The 17,952-nt window shown below is 42.5% G+C and overlaps 1 protein-coding gene across 1 annotated transcript in view; it reads left to right on the top strand.

Annotated features, from left to right (window-relative positions):
* The first annotated feature begins 625 nt into the window (after positions 1-625).
* Positions 626-17,952, top strand: part of LOC145360382 (very long chain fatty acid elongase 6-like) — a 76,838-nt gene continuing 59,511 nt past the window's right edge. The window contains exon 1 of the mRNA XM_080215575.1: positions 626-933. Within this exon, the coding sequence (XP_080071701.1) occupies positions 839-933 (95 nt within the window). The 5' untranslated portion in view covers positions 626-838. The remainder of the gene's footprint in view (positions 934-17,952) is intronic.

Below are 17,952 nucleotides of genomic sequence, written 5' to 3'. Positions count from 1 at the left end.
AAGGAAGAGCGGGAAGATGAGGAGGGAATGCAGGTGAGATAAGCAGTCCCCTCCCCCTCTCCTCTTTCTCTCAGTGGTAAGTGCTGACTGGGCGGGGTTTCAATCGGATTGGGCGGAACAGGGTGGGAGGCGGAGAGTAGGGAGGTGATCAGCGCAGGCGCTGAGCAGAGGAGGTGGAACAGGCGCGAGACAGGTGGTCTGCGCAGGCGCTGAGCGGAGAAAGTTGTTGCGCGAGCTGGGGGGAGGGGGCGGCCTACGCAGGCGTTGTGTAGAGGAGGCGGGAGAGGGTGTAGCGGCGGGCGGCACGCGTTGAGCGGTGCGAGCGGATGTTTGCGGGGAGGGGGAGGGTAGTTTGCGCACGCGCCGGACAGAGCAGGTGGAGCATTGCGAGCTGGAGGCGGGCTGTTGTGTGCGCAGGCGTGGGAAGAGAAGACGAGGGCGCGAGCTGGGAGGCCAGCGCGAGCCGGGGTTGTGTGTGTGTGTGTGTGTGTGTGTGCGCGCGCGCGCGTGCGGAGGGGGAGGGGGCGCGCGGCGCGGCGCGGCGCGGCGCGGTCCAGTCCGAGCCCCGCCCCCAACCCCTCCTTCTTGTCCTTTAATCGGCGCCGCTCAAAGTCATCGCGCCGCCTCAGCACCACAACACTGTCAACCGCTTCTTCCATCCCTACCCTTTATCCTGTCTTCCCCCCCTCCTCCTCCCCCCCCACGCTGATATATTTATTTGTTGTTGAATTGACTAATTTTTTTTGGTGTGTGAGGGGGGGAGGAGGGAAAGAGAAAAAAAATTCTCTGTGGAAATTGGGGAGGAAACCAAAGAGCCAGAAGGTGGAGGAGGAGGAGGATGAACATGAACATGTCAGTGATTTCTCTTCAGGAGTATGACTTTGAGAAACAGTTCGATGAGAGGGGAGCCATAGAATGGATGCAGGAGAACTGGTGAGTGGATGCCAGGCGTTGCAGGTGTTCACAGCTCTGATTTCATCTCATTTCACATCTTGGTGCACTTGCTTAACGCTTTAGAAAATTGCTTAAGGGACGGATTTGATCAATATCTATGGGCAGGTGTGTGTGTGGGAGAGGAGGAGGGTGGTCCATCTGCTCCTGAAGGGGTAGGGAGCAGCCGATCGAAGACCCATGGGGGAGTTATTTGTGTATTTCATTTTTGCATCTGCCCCCCCCCCCAAAACAAAACCCTCACAAACTAAAGCAACCCAATTTCGTTTGACAGCCTGGAGCAAATCCGGGTGTAACCATGCCTCAAGTGTCACAGGGACTCAAGTGAAGAGATTGATTTTTAAAAAAAATGGTGGGTGCACTCAAAATAATGCAGGCTCTTGCCCACCCTTAAGACACCGCAAAAGCATTCATCACAGCAACAGGCAGTCCATATGGTGATACTAATTGCTCAACTGGTGTTATTCAGGAGCCACAGAGCTGGATTGAAGTAGCCTATCCGACACAGGGGAGAGCATCGATTGCTAACTTTCACTTTGCCTTAGATGGACTGAAGTAACGTGCAGAATTTAAAAGAGCAAATACTGGAGACACTTGGTACAGGGAGCCTCTTTCGAGAGAGAAAAGCAAAGTTAATGGTTCAAGTCGATGACCCTTTTCTCTCTGGAAAGAGGCTGCCTGACCTGATTATTTTCATCTTTCACTTTTCTTAATTTCAGGTTTCCAGTGTCTGCAGTATTTTGCTTTTGTAAAGTAATATGGATGATTACGCGGGCCCTTAATTATCTAACCTGGCGGTCGACGAATTTATAGTTACTGTGATAATTAGCAGCTTAGTTAATTAATGTTTACCTTGAAAGAGTAAATAAATGTCGTCATCTTTAGTGGCAAATGGTGTCTATTGATGCTGCATTAATAGCCCCCAATTTTCAGGAGATTATATGGCTTGTTTTAAATGAACGTGTTTGGAATGATAACTACATGGACAGTCTTTTGTCCTGCATCTAGCTACTTTGCACCAAAGGTGAGTGCTGATATAAATTGCTTTACTTAGCAACCAAACCGTGTGAGTATGACATTAGTTTGAATGCAGTACACATTTCATCCTGCACTCATCCATCACATCAAAAATAGAGGATATTGTTTGTCTGCAGATAAATAACATTGCTGTTCAATTCCTGGCCAGTCATTATGTCTGGTCATTAAATCTATTTCTGGACAAGATAATATCTCGGGCGCGATGATGCGACTACCTCGAGGTTACTGTGGGATGTAGATAATCCATAAGTGACCCTGATTTTATAATCCATGAGTGAAGAAATCACAAGTGGGTTAATGTAATGCATCTGTACAAGTGGAATTTTTCCAAAGAATTGCACAGCAACCTCTGCTTACACTTGTGGACTTCGGAAATATCTAAGTTTGGATTTTTAAGTTTTTATTTCTTTCCAACATCAGCGGTGATACTTTTATTTTAATATGACATTGACAAAAAACTTTCCCAACTGTCATTCTGCTAAATTTGATTGACACTGTGTGACCGTGGAACTGGGCGCATCTAACATTAAAGGGAAAGGGTTGTGCTTTACATTGCATTGCAACATTTTTTTGGTACCAGTGGGATTTATTGTAGTGCTATAATTGTTAATGAAATTTACTTAGAGAAGCTCAAGGCATTTAGCTTCTGTGTAGCTTGTAGAATGAAACTTTAGTAACTGGAGGGGCTGTACACTTGCACATTATCAATGACAGAGTCATCAATATTACAGTTCTATCACAAAATACCTGTGAAAGAAGGTTGGACTGACAATTCTGCGACCCTGAGCAGGAGATGGCTTCCGTACAGCAAATTCAACAAACAATGGAAATTGGATTTTATATTGCCACAAGTGTATGAGGAAATTGCTGTTCGTCCTCCCCGTCCTTTTTAATGATGTGATTTTTGAGGCTTCTGAGATTGGTGGCTGTGGCGGTGGTCACCTAACCACAGGTTCCCTCAAATTAGAATGGAACTCGGAAGTCTTAAAAAGAGCTGGAATTATTCAGCAGATCAGGCAACATCTGTGGAGAATCAGAAGTCAGATAATGCTTCAGTTCATAAGACCCTTCCTCAGGATCTCACTTATTTTTGCTGTTCCATCAGCCTGCTGAGTGTTTCCAATTTTTTTCATGTTTTTAGTTGCAGCCTAATCCCTTTTCAGGAAGGTGATAATTCAGTCTCATCTGTCTCCAGCTGAACCGATGTGGGGAAGATTGGATTAGCAGATAGGTGTTTATTTTATTCGCATCCTAAATAGATTATTTTTCACTATTATAAGGAATTAGAATTACACCTGAGCAGTTCCTTTAGCATTATAATTAAGAGAAACAAATCTGGAGGGCTATGGAGATAAATGGGGGATGGGTCTGATTGGATTGCCCTACTGAAAGCCAACATGGACTTGATGGTCCGAATGGCTTCTTCCTCTGACTTTATAAAATGCAATATTGATATTGGAAATTAATTTCTAACTTTAGATTAGCCCTTATACTCCAACCCCCTTGAAATAAGAGTAGGGAAGTCTTGCTGCAACTGTACATGGTGAGACCCACATCTAGAGTACTGTGAGCAGTTTTGGCCTCCTTATTTAAAGAAAGATGTTATTTCATTGGAGGCAATTTGGAGAAGGTTCATTAGGATGATCCCTGATATGGAGGGATTGCCTTATGTGGAAGGGCTAGACAGGTTGAGATTCTACTCATTGGGATTTAGAAGGATGAGATGTGATCTCATTGCAACTTATAGGATTCTTAAGGGATTTGACAGGTTTGCTGAGAGGATGGTTCCCCTCATGGGAGAGTCTAGGACCAACGGGCATAGTCTCAGAACACGGGGGGTGGCAAAGACTGAGATGAGGAGGAATTTCTTCTTTGAGGGTTGTGAGTCTTTGGAACTCCTTGCCATAGAGAGTTGTGGGGGAGGAGTTATTATGTATATTTAAGGCTGAGATAGATTTTTGATGAGTCAGGGGTTATGGGGAACAGGCAGGAAAGTGGATGTGAGGAAATGCCAGATCTGCTTTGATCCTATGGAATGGCAGAGCAGGCTTGAGGGGCTGAGTGGCCTACACCTGTTCCTATTTCTTATGATCCTACAAACTTGAAGGACTTGACACTAAAGAGTTAGTTGGAATGCTTACCTGCAGTTTTCTTTTTGTGTGTTGTTTTAAAAAAAATGCTGCATTTTAGTTTAAAAATGCATTACATGACTGCAAACTGCTTTTGTCTTAGAGAATAGTTTTCTATGTAATTTTAACTGACCCAAGGTCTTTTCATTGTTGTAGTACAGTACATCCAAATCTGGGAATCAATCACATTATTCCTTGTAAATTTCGTGGTCAAAATCTAATCTAACTTTCTGAACTTTCTTTTCTCCTACCAGCAACACAACACAATAAATTGACTTTTAGTGGCAGTGTGATGCATATTAAACAAAAATAATTGCGAATCAAAACTTTGAAAATCAGCATTACGTCTAGTTCAAGTGCTGTGAAATTATCTCTTTCAAAGGAAATCTTGAAAATTAGATTTGAGCAGTGTGTTGTAACTTGGCTGCTGAATTGAAGTATTCCTTTGTCTGGCACACAATATGATTTGATTTAATAGCGTTACTCTGGAGGTAAAATAATCTCAATTTCAATCACAGTATCTTTCAAATGTTCTTATAAATCATGGGCAGAATACGTTGAATTGTCACTCTTGCTCTTATTTTTTTACCCAACACTGGGACTTTGTATTTTTGACTGAGACATTTAAATTGCTTTTCAGTGCATTAGAGTGTGAGTGAGATAAATGGCTAGGATGATTAGGATGGGTATGGTGCCAGCTGGATAGAGTTTCAGATTTGGGAGGGTGGAACTCCCAGCCACCTAATAAAGAGACAGGCTGTCCCGAAAGCTTGTGGCTTTTGCTACAAATAAACCTGTTTGGACTTTAAACTGGTATTGGGGGACTTCTTTCTGTTTTACCCCAGTCCAACGCCGGCATCTCCACATCTTGGCTTCTCACTAACTCAGGGGGTGGAGCAGGAATGTTGCCCATCGGAAGTTGAAACTTCCTGGGCAATTCTTGCAGAGTCCTTGCATTAGGACTTGGGAGAGATCCCTTGGCGCATCTTCTGGTGGGTGTGAGTCCAGAAGATCTGAGCCTATGATTCAATATTTTATTTTCCCCTACCAATTTTCTAGGAAGAACAGAGATCCACTAACTCAGCATAGACTGGGGATGAAATTTACAACCACCCTACTCTATAGCTCACTGGATGAATTCTAACAGCCTTTGGAGATAAATTAAAAACCAAGTAACTTCCACTTTCAGTCGAAAGGATGAACTTCAGAAGTTTAAAAATGAAAACTAAAATTTTTTTTGTGGAAAATAGTTTTCTGCAGAGAGTGACATGTTGTCGAAGTGTTTCGTCTTTCACCCATCAGAACAAAGGATTCCAAACAATCTCAGCAATTTATATTACAGGAGAAAAGAGTTATGGTTGGTTGAAGCTCTGGTTGGTTGAACTGTTGTCATGGAGAAAACAGCAGGGAATGATTGGCTGCCTAGTAATTCAACAAAGATGCAAAGCTTGAACATATTCCCTTTGCTTGCATCAAATGGCTCTTTGCATTTGACCTGATGAGTGCAAAATAAAAAGTTTACAACATGTTTCTCTTTCCAGGAATATTCATACTCAGTCCTACCAAACAGTTTAATAATAGTTTTCATTACAAAAAATATCAAATCCTGCCTCCTTGGACTATTTTTTTAAAAGTGAAAAGCAGTTTTGTAATGTTGTAATTCTACATCAGTGTAACCATCTTTGTGAGCAAACTAAGTATTGATATATCTTGTTGACTTCAATTAATAGGACCATCTTAATATGCAGCATCTCATTTATTATTCTTTGATTGTTATGCTGTAATAAACTTTAAGGTGAAATAATACTTATACATATTAAGTGATATTTACAGTACAGAAATGGGTTACTTGGCCCAGTAATTCTCTCTTTACGCCACATACAAATAGCATTGATATATAATATATTTTCTATACTCTACAATGGATTTATTTTATGTCCACAGATTTGGTTTTGGACAAGTGCAGAGGTGGCATAAAATTGAGAATATTTTGTTTCAAGGTTTTCAATAAATTATTAAAGCAACATTAAATTGTGATTTAATTTCTGCTTATGGATAACTCCAACCTGGATCAGTTTGTTTGGGAAAGTGATTTGTTCATATCAGCTTAGTTGTTAATTAGCTGATAGTTCAAGAGAGGAAATGAGAGTATAAATCTTTGAAGTGTGGGGAAAAATAATGAATACAGAATGGCTTGTTGCAACACAACAGTGCTATATGCCCACATAGCAAATAAAATAAATGGGAGCAGGGGGAATTAAAATGTTTTATCAACATTTTTTGCATCATTTTTCATAAGGTTCAATCTAATGTGGTAGTAATTGGCATTACAAATAAATCTTGTAATTAGATTCTATTTAGCTGGAGTGTAGAAGCAGCTTTACATGATCAAAATAATTTAGTGGCAAAGCGAAGAATAACTAGGTGGTGAAATGTGGTAAGTGCAGTGCCAATGCACCATGATCCAAGTACATTCATCATAAGGCATTGATGCAGTTAAATTTTTCAGGACCATTACCTTGTCAACAGGATTCCTGCTGCAGATTTAAAATAAAGCTTAAATTTCTTGGACCAATAAAATCAAATAGCTTTAGACCTGTCAGCAGGTCCTTGTGTTCCAGCTGTGAAGTACCGCAATAGTTAAAATAAAAAGCAGAAAATGCTGGAAATTCGCAGCAGATCAGGTGGCATTTGTGGAGAGAGAAACGGATTTAACCTTTCAGATCAATGAGCTTCTGTCAGAAATAAAAAAAAAAGTAGAGACAGGTTAGGTTTTGGGCAAACACAAACAGAAGGGCAGTGGGACAGGGTGAAGAATAAAAGGGAAGGTCTGTGATAGAGTGGAAGACAGGAAAATTAAATGACAAAGAGGATGATGGTGCAAGGCGAAAGGAGATGGTGAAGGAACTAGTAACTAAGTGCCTCTGAAGGAGCTGTAAATTTTAAAAGTTTGTTCATGGACTGACCAGCATTTATTGCCCATCCCTAATTGCCCTTGAAATGGGTGACCTCTTAGGCCATTTCAGAGGGCATTTTAAGAGTATGGGTGGCATGGAAGCACAGTGGTTAGCACTGCTGCTTCACAGCTCCAGGGACCTGGGTTCAGTTCCCGGCTTGGGTCACTGTCTGTGTGGAGTTTGCACATTCTCCTCGTGTCTGCGTGGGTTTCTTCTGGGTGCTCCGGTTTCCTCCCACCCTCCCCTTCCCATCCAAGGTTAGTCGATGTACTTGCTCTTTTCCCTCCTCTGTTCCAATCATCCAAGGTCCTAAACACTTCTTCCAGATGAAACCACCATTTAGTTGTACTTATAACCAATTTAATATTCTTCATTCAATGCTGATGATGCTATCTTCTCAACAGCAAGAGACCAAATCCAAATTGAGGGACGTCTGCAGAATGCCTCCTTCCAGCATCAGAGTTTCCACTCTGACCTTTCTATCCTCAGTCTCCTAGACTGCTGAATGGAGCTCTCTGTAAGGTCAAGGAATAATACCACATTTTTCAATTAGGCAGTTTACAGCTTTCCTGTAACAGACTCAATACCAAGTTCAATAATTTCAGACCTTTTTTGTCCCATTTCTTTCAGGCAATTATTAGTGATGATTCTGCTATGCCCATGTACTTTTCTGCTGTTCCCATTTATTTCAGGACGGGTGGTGGCATAGTGATATTGTCACTGGACAAGAAACCCAAGGTAATTTCCTGGGGACCTAGGTTCAAATCCTGCCAGGGAAGATGGTGAAATTTGAATTCAATTAAAAACCCACCTGGTTCACTAATGTCCTTTGGAGAAGGGGATCTGCTGTTCTGACCCTGTCTAGCCTACATGTGACTCCAGATCCACATCAGTGGGAACTCTTCATAGATGCATAGAAACCCTACAATGCAGAAAGAGGCCATCTGGCCCATCGAGTCTGCACCAACCACAATCCCAGCCAGGCCCTACCCCCATATTCCTACACATTTACCTGCTAATCCCTCTAACCTATGCATCTCAGGACACTAAGGGGCAATTTTTTAATGGTGGAAGAAGTATTTAGGACCTTGAATGATTGGAACAGAGGAGGTAAAAGAGCAAGTGCATCAACTACCCTTGGATGGGAAGGGGAGGGGTTTTAATTGATGTGTGAACTAGGGCATTGTGGGCTGAAATAGTCCCTTCAGAGTACTAAAATGAACATACTTTTGAAATATGTCAGTAAAGCTTATTTATTAGTCACAAGTAGGTTTACATTAACATTGAAATTACTGTGAAAATCTCCTAGTTGCCGCACTCTAATGCCTGTTGAGGTACACTGAGGGAGAATTTAGCACGGCCAATGCACTTAACAAGCACGTCTTTTGGACAGTGGGAGGAAATCGGAGCACCCGGAGGAAACCTGTGCTGACATGGGGAGAACACGCAAACTGTGCACAGACAGTGACCCAAGCAGGGAATTGACCTCAGGTCCCTGCTGCTGTGAGGCAGCAGTGTCACTGTGCTGCCCTAAGCCAAGTTCTTAATTCTGAAAATCCTTAAGTGTGTTCTCTTATTTTCCTGACCCGCTGTTGATTGAACCCGCATTGCAAGGCTCACATTAGAGGCATATGGGACTGCAATTTCAAATTTACCATGGCCTTCCTGATGGATGCCATTATCTACAGAGCAGGAAATGTGCCGGTTTATGTCAATGCCGGGTGAAGTGGTGTCAGGGTTGCCATTATAAAAGACTCCTGCAAATCCAAATTTCATCCCCATTTGTATTTTCATTGTGGGAGAACTGTTTCAGCAGCTTGTGGAAACCACACCAGATTCAACAAGTCGTAAATGAAATAAGAGGACCTTTGGTTCTGTGGGAAAGTACTCTGCAGTTTCCCAACTCAAAGTGCAGAATCTGCACTATGGTGAAAGGGAGGAATTGGAGGACTGACCACACCCAGCCTTCCCATCTAACTGCTGCCAAAGAGCTAATAATGCTTGCATTGAGGCTGCAATTTTCTTCATCAGTACTTCAAGGTTCAACAAATGGTTCCCTCAGGATTCGTCCCTGTCACTGGACAAAGCCCAACCCTTCATAGGGACGATAGATAAACTAAACTTGTTCCCAACACTCTCAGCACATATGGAAAGTTTCCCGGCTGTTGTCTCCAAGTATCACGTGAAATAATGTTGACCTTTTGTGTAAATAGTTGTAGTATTGATGTTGGTGGCAAGGCAAGCATTTGATGCCCATCCCTAACTGCTCTTGAACTGAATGACTTACTAGGCCATTTCAGAGAGTCTGGATTCATATATAGGCCAGACCTGGTAAGGACAGCAGATAGGGAGCAAAAATGTTGTTACAACAATCAGTAGTTTAGTCGTCACCGTTACTGTGATTAGCTTTATATTCCAAATTTATTTAATGAATTTAAATTTAACCAGTTGCTGCAGCGAGATTTAATCCTCTGTCTCCAGAGGATTAGCCTGGCCACCTGGATACCTAATGACGTTATCACAATGCTGCTGTCCTTTCAGTTAAATCAAGGAGTTAAATCTGCAGTTTTCCTAAACACATTAAAGTTCTAAACAGCACAGTAACCCATTTAATGATCTAACCAATGCAGTGTAATCTGCACTCAGGCATTCCTATGCACTGCTCCCTGTTGTTGCCTCAGAGGAGATGGGGGCTGCCTGCTTATGTCTCTGGCTGTACGGTTGTGAGGACCATGGCAGTTGGCTTTGTTGTGCTGGCAATTTTTGGGGCTCTTCATTCCACTGCACTGCCTGCATATCTACAAGGGCAACTGTGGTTAGTTGGTCCTAGCGTACAAATGCTCCTCCTGACTGGAGCTGAGGAAGCCAAAGATGGTGAGATTGCTTCAGAGTGCAGGATACAGCTGACATCCCCCTCCAGCTGCCATTGGGCCACCTGAAAAATTGTCCTGTTCAGGGCCCTTAATTCTGCTTTTGCCTCAGTTACACAGTCATACATCCTACTCAGGAAATCTTGCTGCTCCTGCGTACACTCCAGTGCTGTGACATGTAGCTTTTGATGAGGTTAGCCACACTCACTGGTGGAGCCTGTGAACTCAACCCTGAGACATGCCCATCACTGCAGTGGACTTATCTATTTGCAGAGCATGACTTCTCAGTTGGTTTGAGATAATGCTGAGTCTAAATATAAGGGTGGTCAGTGTGTTGCCTGCCTCCTGTGTTGAGGTTGCAGTCAGGGGAGTTGTTGGTGGGTTTGAGGTTGGAGTGTGGAGTGCAGCAGCTGAACTGGGGTCCTGTGGTCACTTGCACAGCTGTGGTGTGAGATGTTGGTTTTGTTACAATGTGGGGGAGAGCAACAAAAAGCTGGTGTTGTCGAGTGGTCAGAGATGAGTATTGGACAGCATGATAGGAGTACAACTATGGGTTTTAAGTTCACTGCAGGAGTATTCTTTAATTGTTAACTTCCTGAAACCATCAGTGTTTTAGCCTTTAATTCCGTAAGTACTGACAGTTCTTAGCAGTCAAAACTTAGCTTCCTTGTGGAGTGTTCATACTTTCAGGGTCTTTACTAGGCAAGTGATGCATTCTGGCACCATTGTTCTTGGGCTTTTTATTAGACTGGAGATGGAAAGCAGTCACCTCCGTGCCTTCCAGGCCTACAGGCACATCCACACTTATTTGGAACACACGTTCTGATTGCAGAATGCCTGCGCCGACTCACAAAAATCAAAATTAGTTGTTAATGGGCTTAGTTTCAGAATGTAGGAAAATGGCCCAATCTGTGCTTCCCAACAGCAAGGGAATAATCTAGCCCATGTATTCTTTGACAAACTGAATTTTAATTTGCCAGAATACTTCCTTTTGCAATGGTCATCTGTTTTTTTTTCAAGGTGCATATAATTTTAGGAGAGAGTGTATTGGATTAAGTAATGTCATTTGCAATAGGGATGTGGAAAGATTTCAAATACTGCTTCCGATTTATGAAATCATCCCTTTTGTTGAGCAACAATGGATGAAATTGATTTGAGGGAGAGAATTGAGGTGGAATCCCTCAGTCTGCTAGCCATCATCATTAGCGGGACAGTAAACAGAGTCCTTATTTATCGTTCAGTTAGAAGAGTTGTTGCCAAAACAGACGACAAAAATGCCAAACTAGTTTCCGTGTTTATTAACCACATAAATCCTATTGGGTTAATTTATTGGAGCTAAATTGTAAAATGGCTCTGCGCTTTAGTTATTCATGACAGATTGTATGCGTTTTCCAGACATGTGCAACATTCAAAGTCAAAATGCTGGACAACAATCAAAGTTTTAAAGGACCATGAGCCCAATTTGATGTAATAATGGTGTTCTTTGCCCATTGATAGAAACAGAGGTGATTTCAAGCAGAGACGGTTGTAGTTTGCCAATGCAGTGATTCAAAGTAATTTACAGTGTGATATGCTATTCCATTTCTGATTTAAGAAAGCAATGCATTTAAGCTTCCATAAATGGCTATGTAACTTAGGCTGTGCTGATGTAATTTTTGATTGTGGCAAAGTTAGGTGCGCTCATCCATCACGTTTACTTGGAAAATATAACTGGAAACCAGTTTACTGTTGGAAGATTTACCCTGGGATCATTTTGTTTGAGAATCATTCCTGACGTTCTCACTCATGGTGTAATGCTCCTTGTATTAAAAGCTGTAATATTTCAAAATCATGTCCACTTGCAACGTTCGTCGGACGTTTCGGGGTTGGAGGCTGGCTGGCAGGTCAGAGGGAATGAAATTGGTCCAACACCAGCAGGAAACAGATTTGTAATAAATTGACAGCTGATTTTTCACTGTGCCTGTATTTACTTCCTATTAACGTGGAAAGTATTGCCAAGATTTTCAATCTCAAACCAAATAAAGGTGACAACGTGTCTAGTTGAAAGTTTTCCTTTGAAGTTTTTGTGTCACAAGTAGGCTTTATGAAGGGAATAGATAAGATAGAAGTAGTGAAGTTGTTTCCACTGGCAGGTGAAACTAGAACTATGGAGCATGGCCTCAAAATAAGGCGGGGGGCAGATTTAGGACTGAGTTGAGGAGGAACTTCTTCACACAAAGGATTGTGGAATTTCCTGCCCAGTGATGCAGTTGAGACCACCTCATTGAATGTTTTTAAGGCAAGGATAGATACATTTTTGAACAGTAAAGGAATTAAGGGTTATCATGAGCGGGCGGGTAAGTGGAGCTGAGTCCACAAAGTCCAGCCATGATCTCATTGAATAGCAGAGCAGGCTTAAGAGGTCAGATGGCCTACTCCTGCTCCTAGTTCTTATGTTCTTACTAACACTGCAATAAAGTTACTGTGAAAATCTCCTCATCGGTACACTGAGGGAGAATTTAGCATGGCCAGTGCACCTAACCAGCATGTCTCTCGGACTACGGGAGGAAAACGGTGCACCCAGAGGAAACCCACGTAGACATGGGGAGAAGGTGCAAACACACAGACAGTGACCCAAGCCGGGAATCAGATCCAGGTCCCTGGTGCTGTGAGGCAGCACTGCTAACCACTGTGCCACCATATGTCTAGGAGACGGGTCTCCAAAAAGAATTTCAACTAATGCTCTGTGAGCTTCAATTGAAAGATGATTAGATGTGGTGAAATATCAGCTGCCAATTCACTACCAGTCCTGTGAAATAGGCTTGTATAGGTAAGTTTTGCCTTTGAATCTTAATATCTGGATTCATATACGCTCCATGATATTAATTTTTAGCAGGTCTCTTGCAGCATTACACAAAGTGAGTCTGAGCTTATGGCTAAATTTTCAAAGCCACCACCCTCCCCATAGGCAGGAAAGAAGTTTGTGGGGGAAATGGGGGCTGAAAATAGCGATGTTGGTGGATGTTTTGATTTCAAGAAGCTGCCCCCAGTGCATTCATTTGGGTAAGAGAGAGTGGGGCAGGAATTATGCCGCCCTCCCCAGTCAGGCCAGTTTAAAAAGGTTGTTTAGAATTTGTTGAAGAGGGGTTTGTTGAAGGTTTCAGAAACATTCAGTTTCTAAACAGCTGGGGAGAAGCAGGTACATCAGGGAGCCATGCATGGCTGCCTCAGGTCGCTACCCCAGCCCCATGAGAGGGTCACTAAACACTTGGAAAGAGGGTGCTCTTGGCATTGTGTAGATGGTAGGGAGGTTTGGCAGCATGCCTGGACTTTGAATGGCATCAGCACTCCAATGGCATTGAAGAAGCAGGAGCAAGGCTGCCAAAGATAATTGGGCAGCCACCTACCCAAAAGGAAGGTTTAACAGTAGGGTCACATCTGTCAGATTTGGTCCAGTGGTGATGAGGAACAAGACTCTTCACAGGAATGGACAAAACCTGAGCATCAGGAAGACATGGGAGAGGAAAGAAGGGCAAAGCCTCAACAGAAGGTTAGCCCTGAAAAGAAGCTACTGGGACAAGACTGAGAACCGAAGTAGACGATGACTCTTCCAGCAGATGATCACAGAATCAGTGCCCTTGTTGTGGAAAACCTCAGTGCTGCACACCACTACATCTCACCAATCATTGATGCCCTCTTTGCTACAGTCTTGGAATGCTGCATTTTCCATAACATTATCCTTCAGTGAGTTGTGGACCTTGAAAACAATGAGGCCTGGCAGGAGTCAGCTCAGTGGGGGAGGACCAGGAAGTAAGATGAACTGGACGCAGAGGCTAATGAGGCTGATTTGAGGGTTTCCTTGCTGCATGACGAGGTGGCCTCATGCCACCCTCTGGGAGGAAGACCTTCTTCTCAAGACCTCTAGCCTTATATCTAGGTCAGAATTTATAAAGTGAGGGTTTGTCCTGTCTTGAGAGAGAGTGATGCCAGGCTTCCATCTCTCCTGTAACGTATTTCTTCCCTCTGGAGGTTTTTGACACAAAAAGCAGATCTCTCTCTTGGAGCAACCAGTAGTCTTAGTGAAGGCTGTCATGAGATGAATGAATGAGTTCCACACTTCATCTGAACTCCCTCTGTTCTCACCTCCCACTGACTCTTGAATGGAGCTGCCTATCAATTAAGCACTCATACTCAAATAATCCAAACTTTAATCAGTTTCACACTGGACAGGGTTTCTGACTCAAAACAGACCCAGTTCCTGTTTCCCACCACTTTGCAAAAAAAAGCCCTTGTTGTTGGGGGTGCTGGGCTAAGGGATTAGGAATGAACAAATTTGGAAAGGTTTCTAAGTCATCTTCCTGGAGAAAATTGAAAGTTCTTTTTATTGTACTTCAGATAGAAATGCTTGAAAATGAAAGAATGGCAAGAAGGCAACAGAAGACAAACCCTTAACAGAAGGATGGCCGCTAAAACAGAATCTACTGGGAGATGACTGAGAACCAGTGTCATAGTAGACAATGACTCTTCCAGAAGATGATCACAGAGGAGGTTATGTTGTTACTGTGGAAGACCTCACAATGCTTTACACCACTGTATCTCACTAATAAGGGGCAGCACAGTGGTTAGCATTACTGCCTCACAGCTCTGGTGACCTGGGTTTGACTCCCAGCTTGGGTCACTGTCAGTGTGGAGTTTTCACGTTTTCCCCATGTCTGCGTGGGTTTCCTCCAGGTACTCTGGTTTCTACCACAGTCCAATTATGTGTGGGTTAGAGGCATTGGCCAGCTAAATAGCCCCTTTGTGTCCCGGAATGCATCGGTTAGAGGCGTTAGCAAGGTAAATATGTGGGGTTACAGGGATATGACCTAGGTGGGATTGTTGTCGGTGCAGACTCAATGAGCTGAATGGTCTCCCTCTGCACTGTAGGGTTTCTCTGATTCTGTGATGATTCCCTGCATGCATTATAAGGAATTGTCTTTCTATTGTCAGATCTGGGCTTTTGTAAAGAACTAAATAAGGAGAAGCTTCAACTAATGAAGAAATTATTATAGTGTGTTTCTGCTGCAAGCTTTCTCAAAGATTGCAAATTTAAATTAATATCTATTTTAAGAAAAAATTGTCGGCTGCTTGAGCACAATGCGGCACTGGTTTAAATCTGTTCAACTCCTAATTAACCACAGATGAAGAAAGGAAATCAGAATTGTGTGTCAACACATGAAATATAACAATTATCAAACTAATCACCTGAAATAGTATAATAATGGTCTCAGAATTATAAAGCACAGCACAACTTGTTTCAGCTCAGTCAGCAGCATAAGAGGCTCATAGCCTAACTCAGTTTAAAAATTATAGCCTTGAGGATTACACTGCATTTAGTCTCTTGTAGTTTTATTTCAGCATAATCAATAGCCATCAAATGCTTCTTTTAAGTCTGTAGTATTAGAACAAAAGAACACGTTGTAACGTGCTTAGCAGCACACTCATTCTTCCTTTTTATTATAAGCTGTAGCCAGTTTACACATAACAAGCTTCCACAAACAGCAACGAGATAAAAGACCAATTAATTTGTTACAGTGGTGTATGTTGAGGGATAAATGTTGGCCAAGACAGCTCCTCTGCTGTTTATTCAAATAGCATCATGGAATCTGTTAGGGTCAATGTGAATAGGCAAAAAGGGCCTCAGTTTACTGTCTCATCTAAAAGTCAGCACTTCCGCAATGCAACACACTCCCAAGGTTGTTTTCTATCTGGCCCAGGCTATACTCGGCAAGCTTTGGGTAATACTTAAATTATACAGATTTCTGACAAAATTGCATCCTCCCAGTACATGCAGCATTAACTAATCATCAACTAAAGACACTGGCCATGATTTTCTAGGCTGTTCACACACGCAAAACCCCATTATGGTTGCTAACTCTTGCAAGAGAGCCATAATGGGATTTATGCCGGGGAGATCTCAGAATGAGATCTTCCCTGTCAGCGATGTAATCAGGTTCACACCTGATTTCCATTAATTTAAAGATGCATAAACAGCTTTACGCCATAGCTTCCAGGTTCTCCATAATCACCACAAGCCTGTGTGAAAGCTGATTTCTGATGTGATATTGGCATGTTGTTTTGTAGCAGCCAGTTAATAAGAAATTTGCACAATCTGTTCAAAAATAATGACTTTTCCATTGCCTAAAAATGCTTAAGGTGAAAGATGTGCGCAGCCATACAGAACACAGGAGGTGAATTTAAGCTTTGTTATTGAGTTTTACTTGCTAAATTTCTGTAATGTTTTCATCTAGGTTGGCTGTTAATAGGAAATTGGTGGGCATTTTCTCTACTTCCCATCATTTCTTGTAAGTCACATTTCGGAACCTGACATTTATGACAGTAATACTGCAGCACTAGTGAGTGAATGGAACACTGGAGAACACCTAAGGAAATATGGTTTTACAGATTCCTCTAAAATGCATCTGTGCTGTTCACCTCAATTCTCCTTGTGGTAGCAGGTTTCACATACTATCAACACTGGATAAAGAGGTTTCTCCTGAATTCTGTCTTGCATTTAAAATGGGAAGTGACGAAAGAAGACCCAATGGTCCTCCAATCAAAAGGTGAAAGTGGAATTGGATAGGCCATACTTTGAGGAAACCGTGGAACAACATTACACGGTAGCTCTCAGATGGAGCCACAAGGAAAGAAAAGGCAAGGTAGACCAAGAAACACAGGCAGAGTACAGAAAAGGAGATGAAAGTCAAGGGCTATACATAGATAGAGGTTTACGGCATGAAAACTGGCCCTTCAGCCCAATTTGTCCATGCTGCCCAGTTTTTACCACCTAAGCTCGACCCAATTGCCTGCATTTGGCCCAAATTCTTCTGTACCCGTTTTATCCATGTAACTGTCTAAATGCTTTTTAAAAGACAAATTGTAACCATCTGTACCACTGCCTCTGGCAGCATTACTGCCTGATCAGACAATGTGACTTCTATATCACATTCAAACAATGGCACCTGGCATTACAGCACTCACTAATTCTATAGTGCAGGGTAGAAGTATTGGCCATGCTAAATTCTCCCTCGGCGTAGCCAAACAGGCGCCAGAGTGTGGCAACCATGGAGAGGTTGGCCCAAAACGGGATTAGATGGAGAGAATTTGTCTGTGGCTATGCGCTATCAAGGAGTGAAAGGGCCAACAAGAAGATCTTATATTTATGACACCTCATTTTGTGCTCCCCTACAAGTGAAAGCTGTATGCATATATTTGTGAGGTCAGCCTTCTCTTTTCTAAACAAAAATCTCCCATCTTATCTATCTTTCATGATTATTATAAGCTCTCTGCTATATGGTAAAAAAAGTTGGAGAGAATTTTTCTTAATTTTTGTGCAGAAACTGTGGATTGATATTGATGCATCTTGATACTGTCAGATCTGGTAAATTGATTTAAAATTGTTTACAGGATTATTGCAATGACACAGACACTCCTTTGACTCCTTCTCAATTCACACTGACATACTTCTTTTCATTGCACTCATCCTTCAGCTCATACTGGTATTTTTCATACCTTCGCACCCACTTCTTGCTCGCACACCTCCTCGTTCCTCCTCAATTCATGCTGGCTCTTTGAATTTGGGCTGCATTTTCGGCCAATACTACGCATGCTTTGTGCATGCACAGTTCAAGTGTGCTAATTGGTGACGTCATTTGAAGTGATGGGCAGCAACCAGGACCAAAGATACACTGCTAAAATCCTCATGATTGGGCGGCATTGTTCTTTGATGTGCACTTGGAGCAGAATTGTAAAATGTATAGATTTATAGTCATTTAAAGAGGTGAATTCTTGGCACGAGAGATTTAACAGCTGAAAACATGGACACTGATTTAGGAGCAACGAAGAATACTAAGTGGCCAGAATGCAAGTCATAGAGGGTTGCAGGAATTGGAGGAGGTCATAGAAAAAGGAAGGGTGTGGGGCCTGGAGCAGGTTTGTAGGTGCTGGAGAAAGCATCAGATTAGGAGTGTTTTGTTGGCCACGAAGGCC

The sequence above is a fragment of the Carcharhinus amblyrhynchos genome, chromosome 31, assembly GCF_965287045.1.
Source record: "Carcharhinus amblyrhynchos chromosome 31, sCarAmb.v2.hapA, whole genome shotgun sequence".
In the NCBI taxonomy this organism is placed as follows: domain Eukaryota; kingdom Metazoa; phylum Chordata; class Chondrichthyes; order Carcharhiniformes; family Carcharhinidae; genus Carcharhinus; species Carcharhinus amblyrhynchos.
This window is presented reverse-complemented; position numbering and strand designations above follow the sequence as displayed.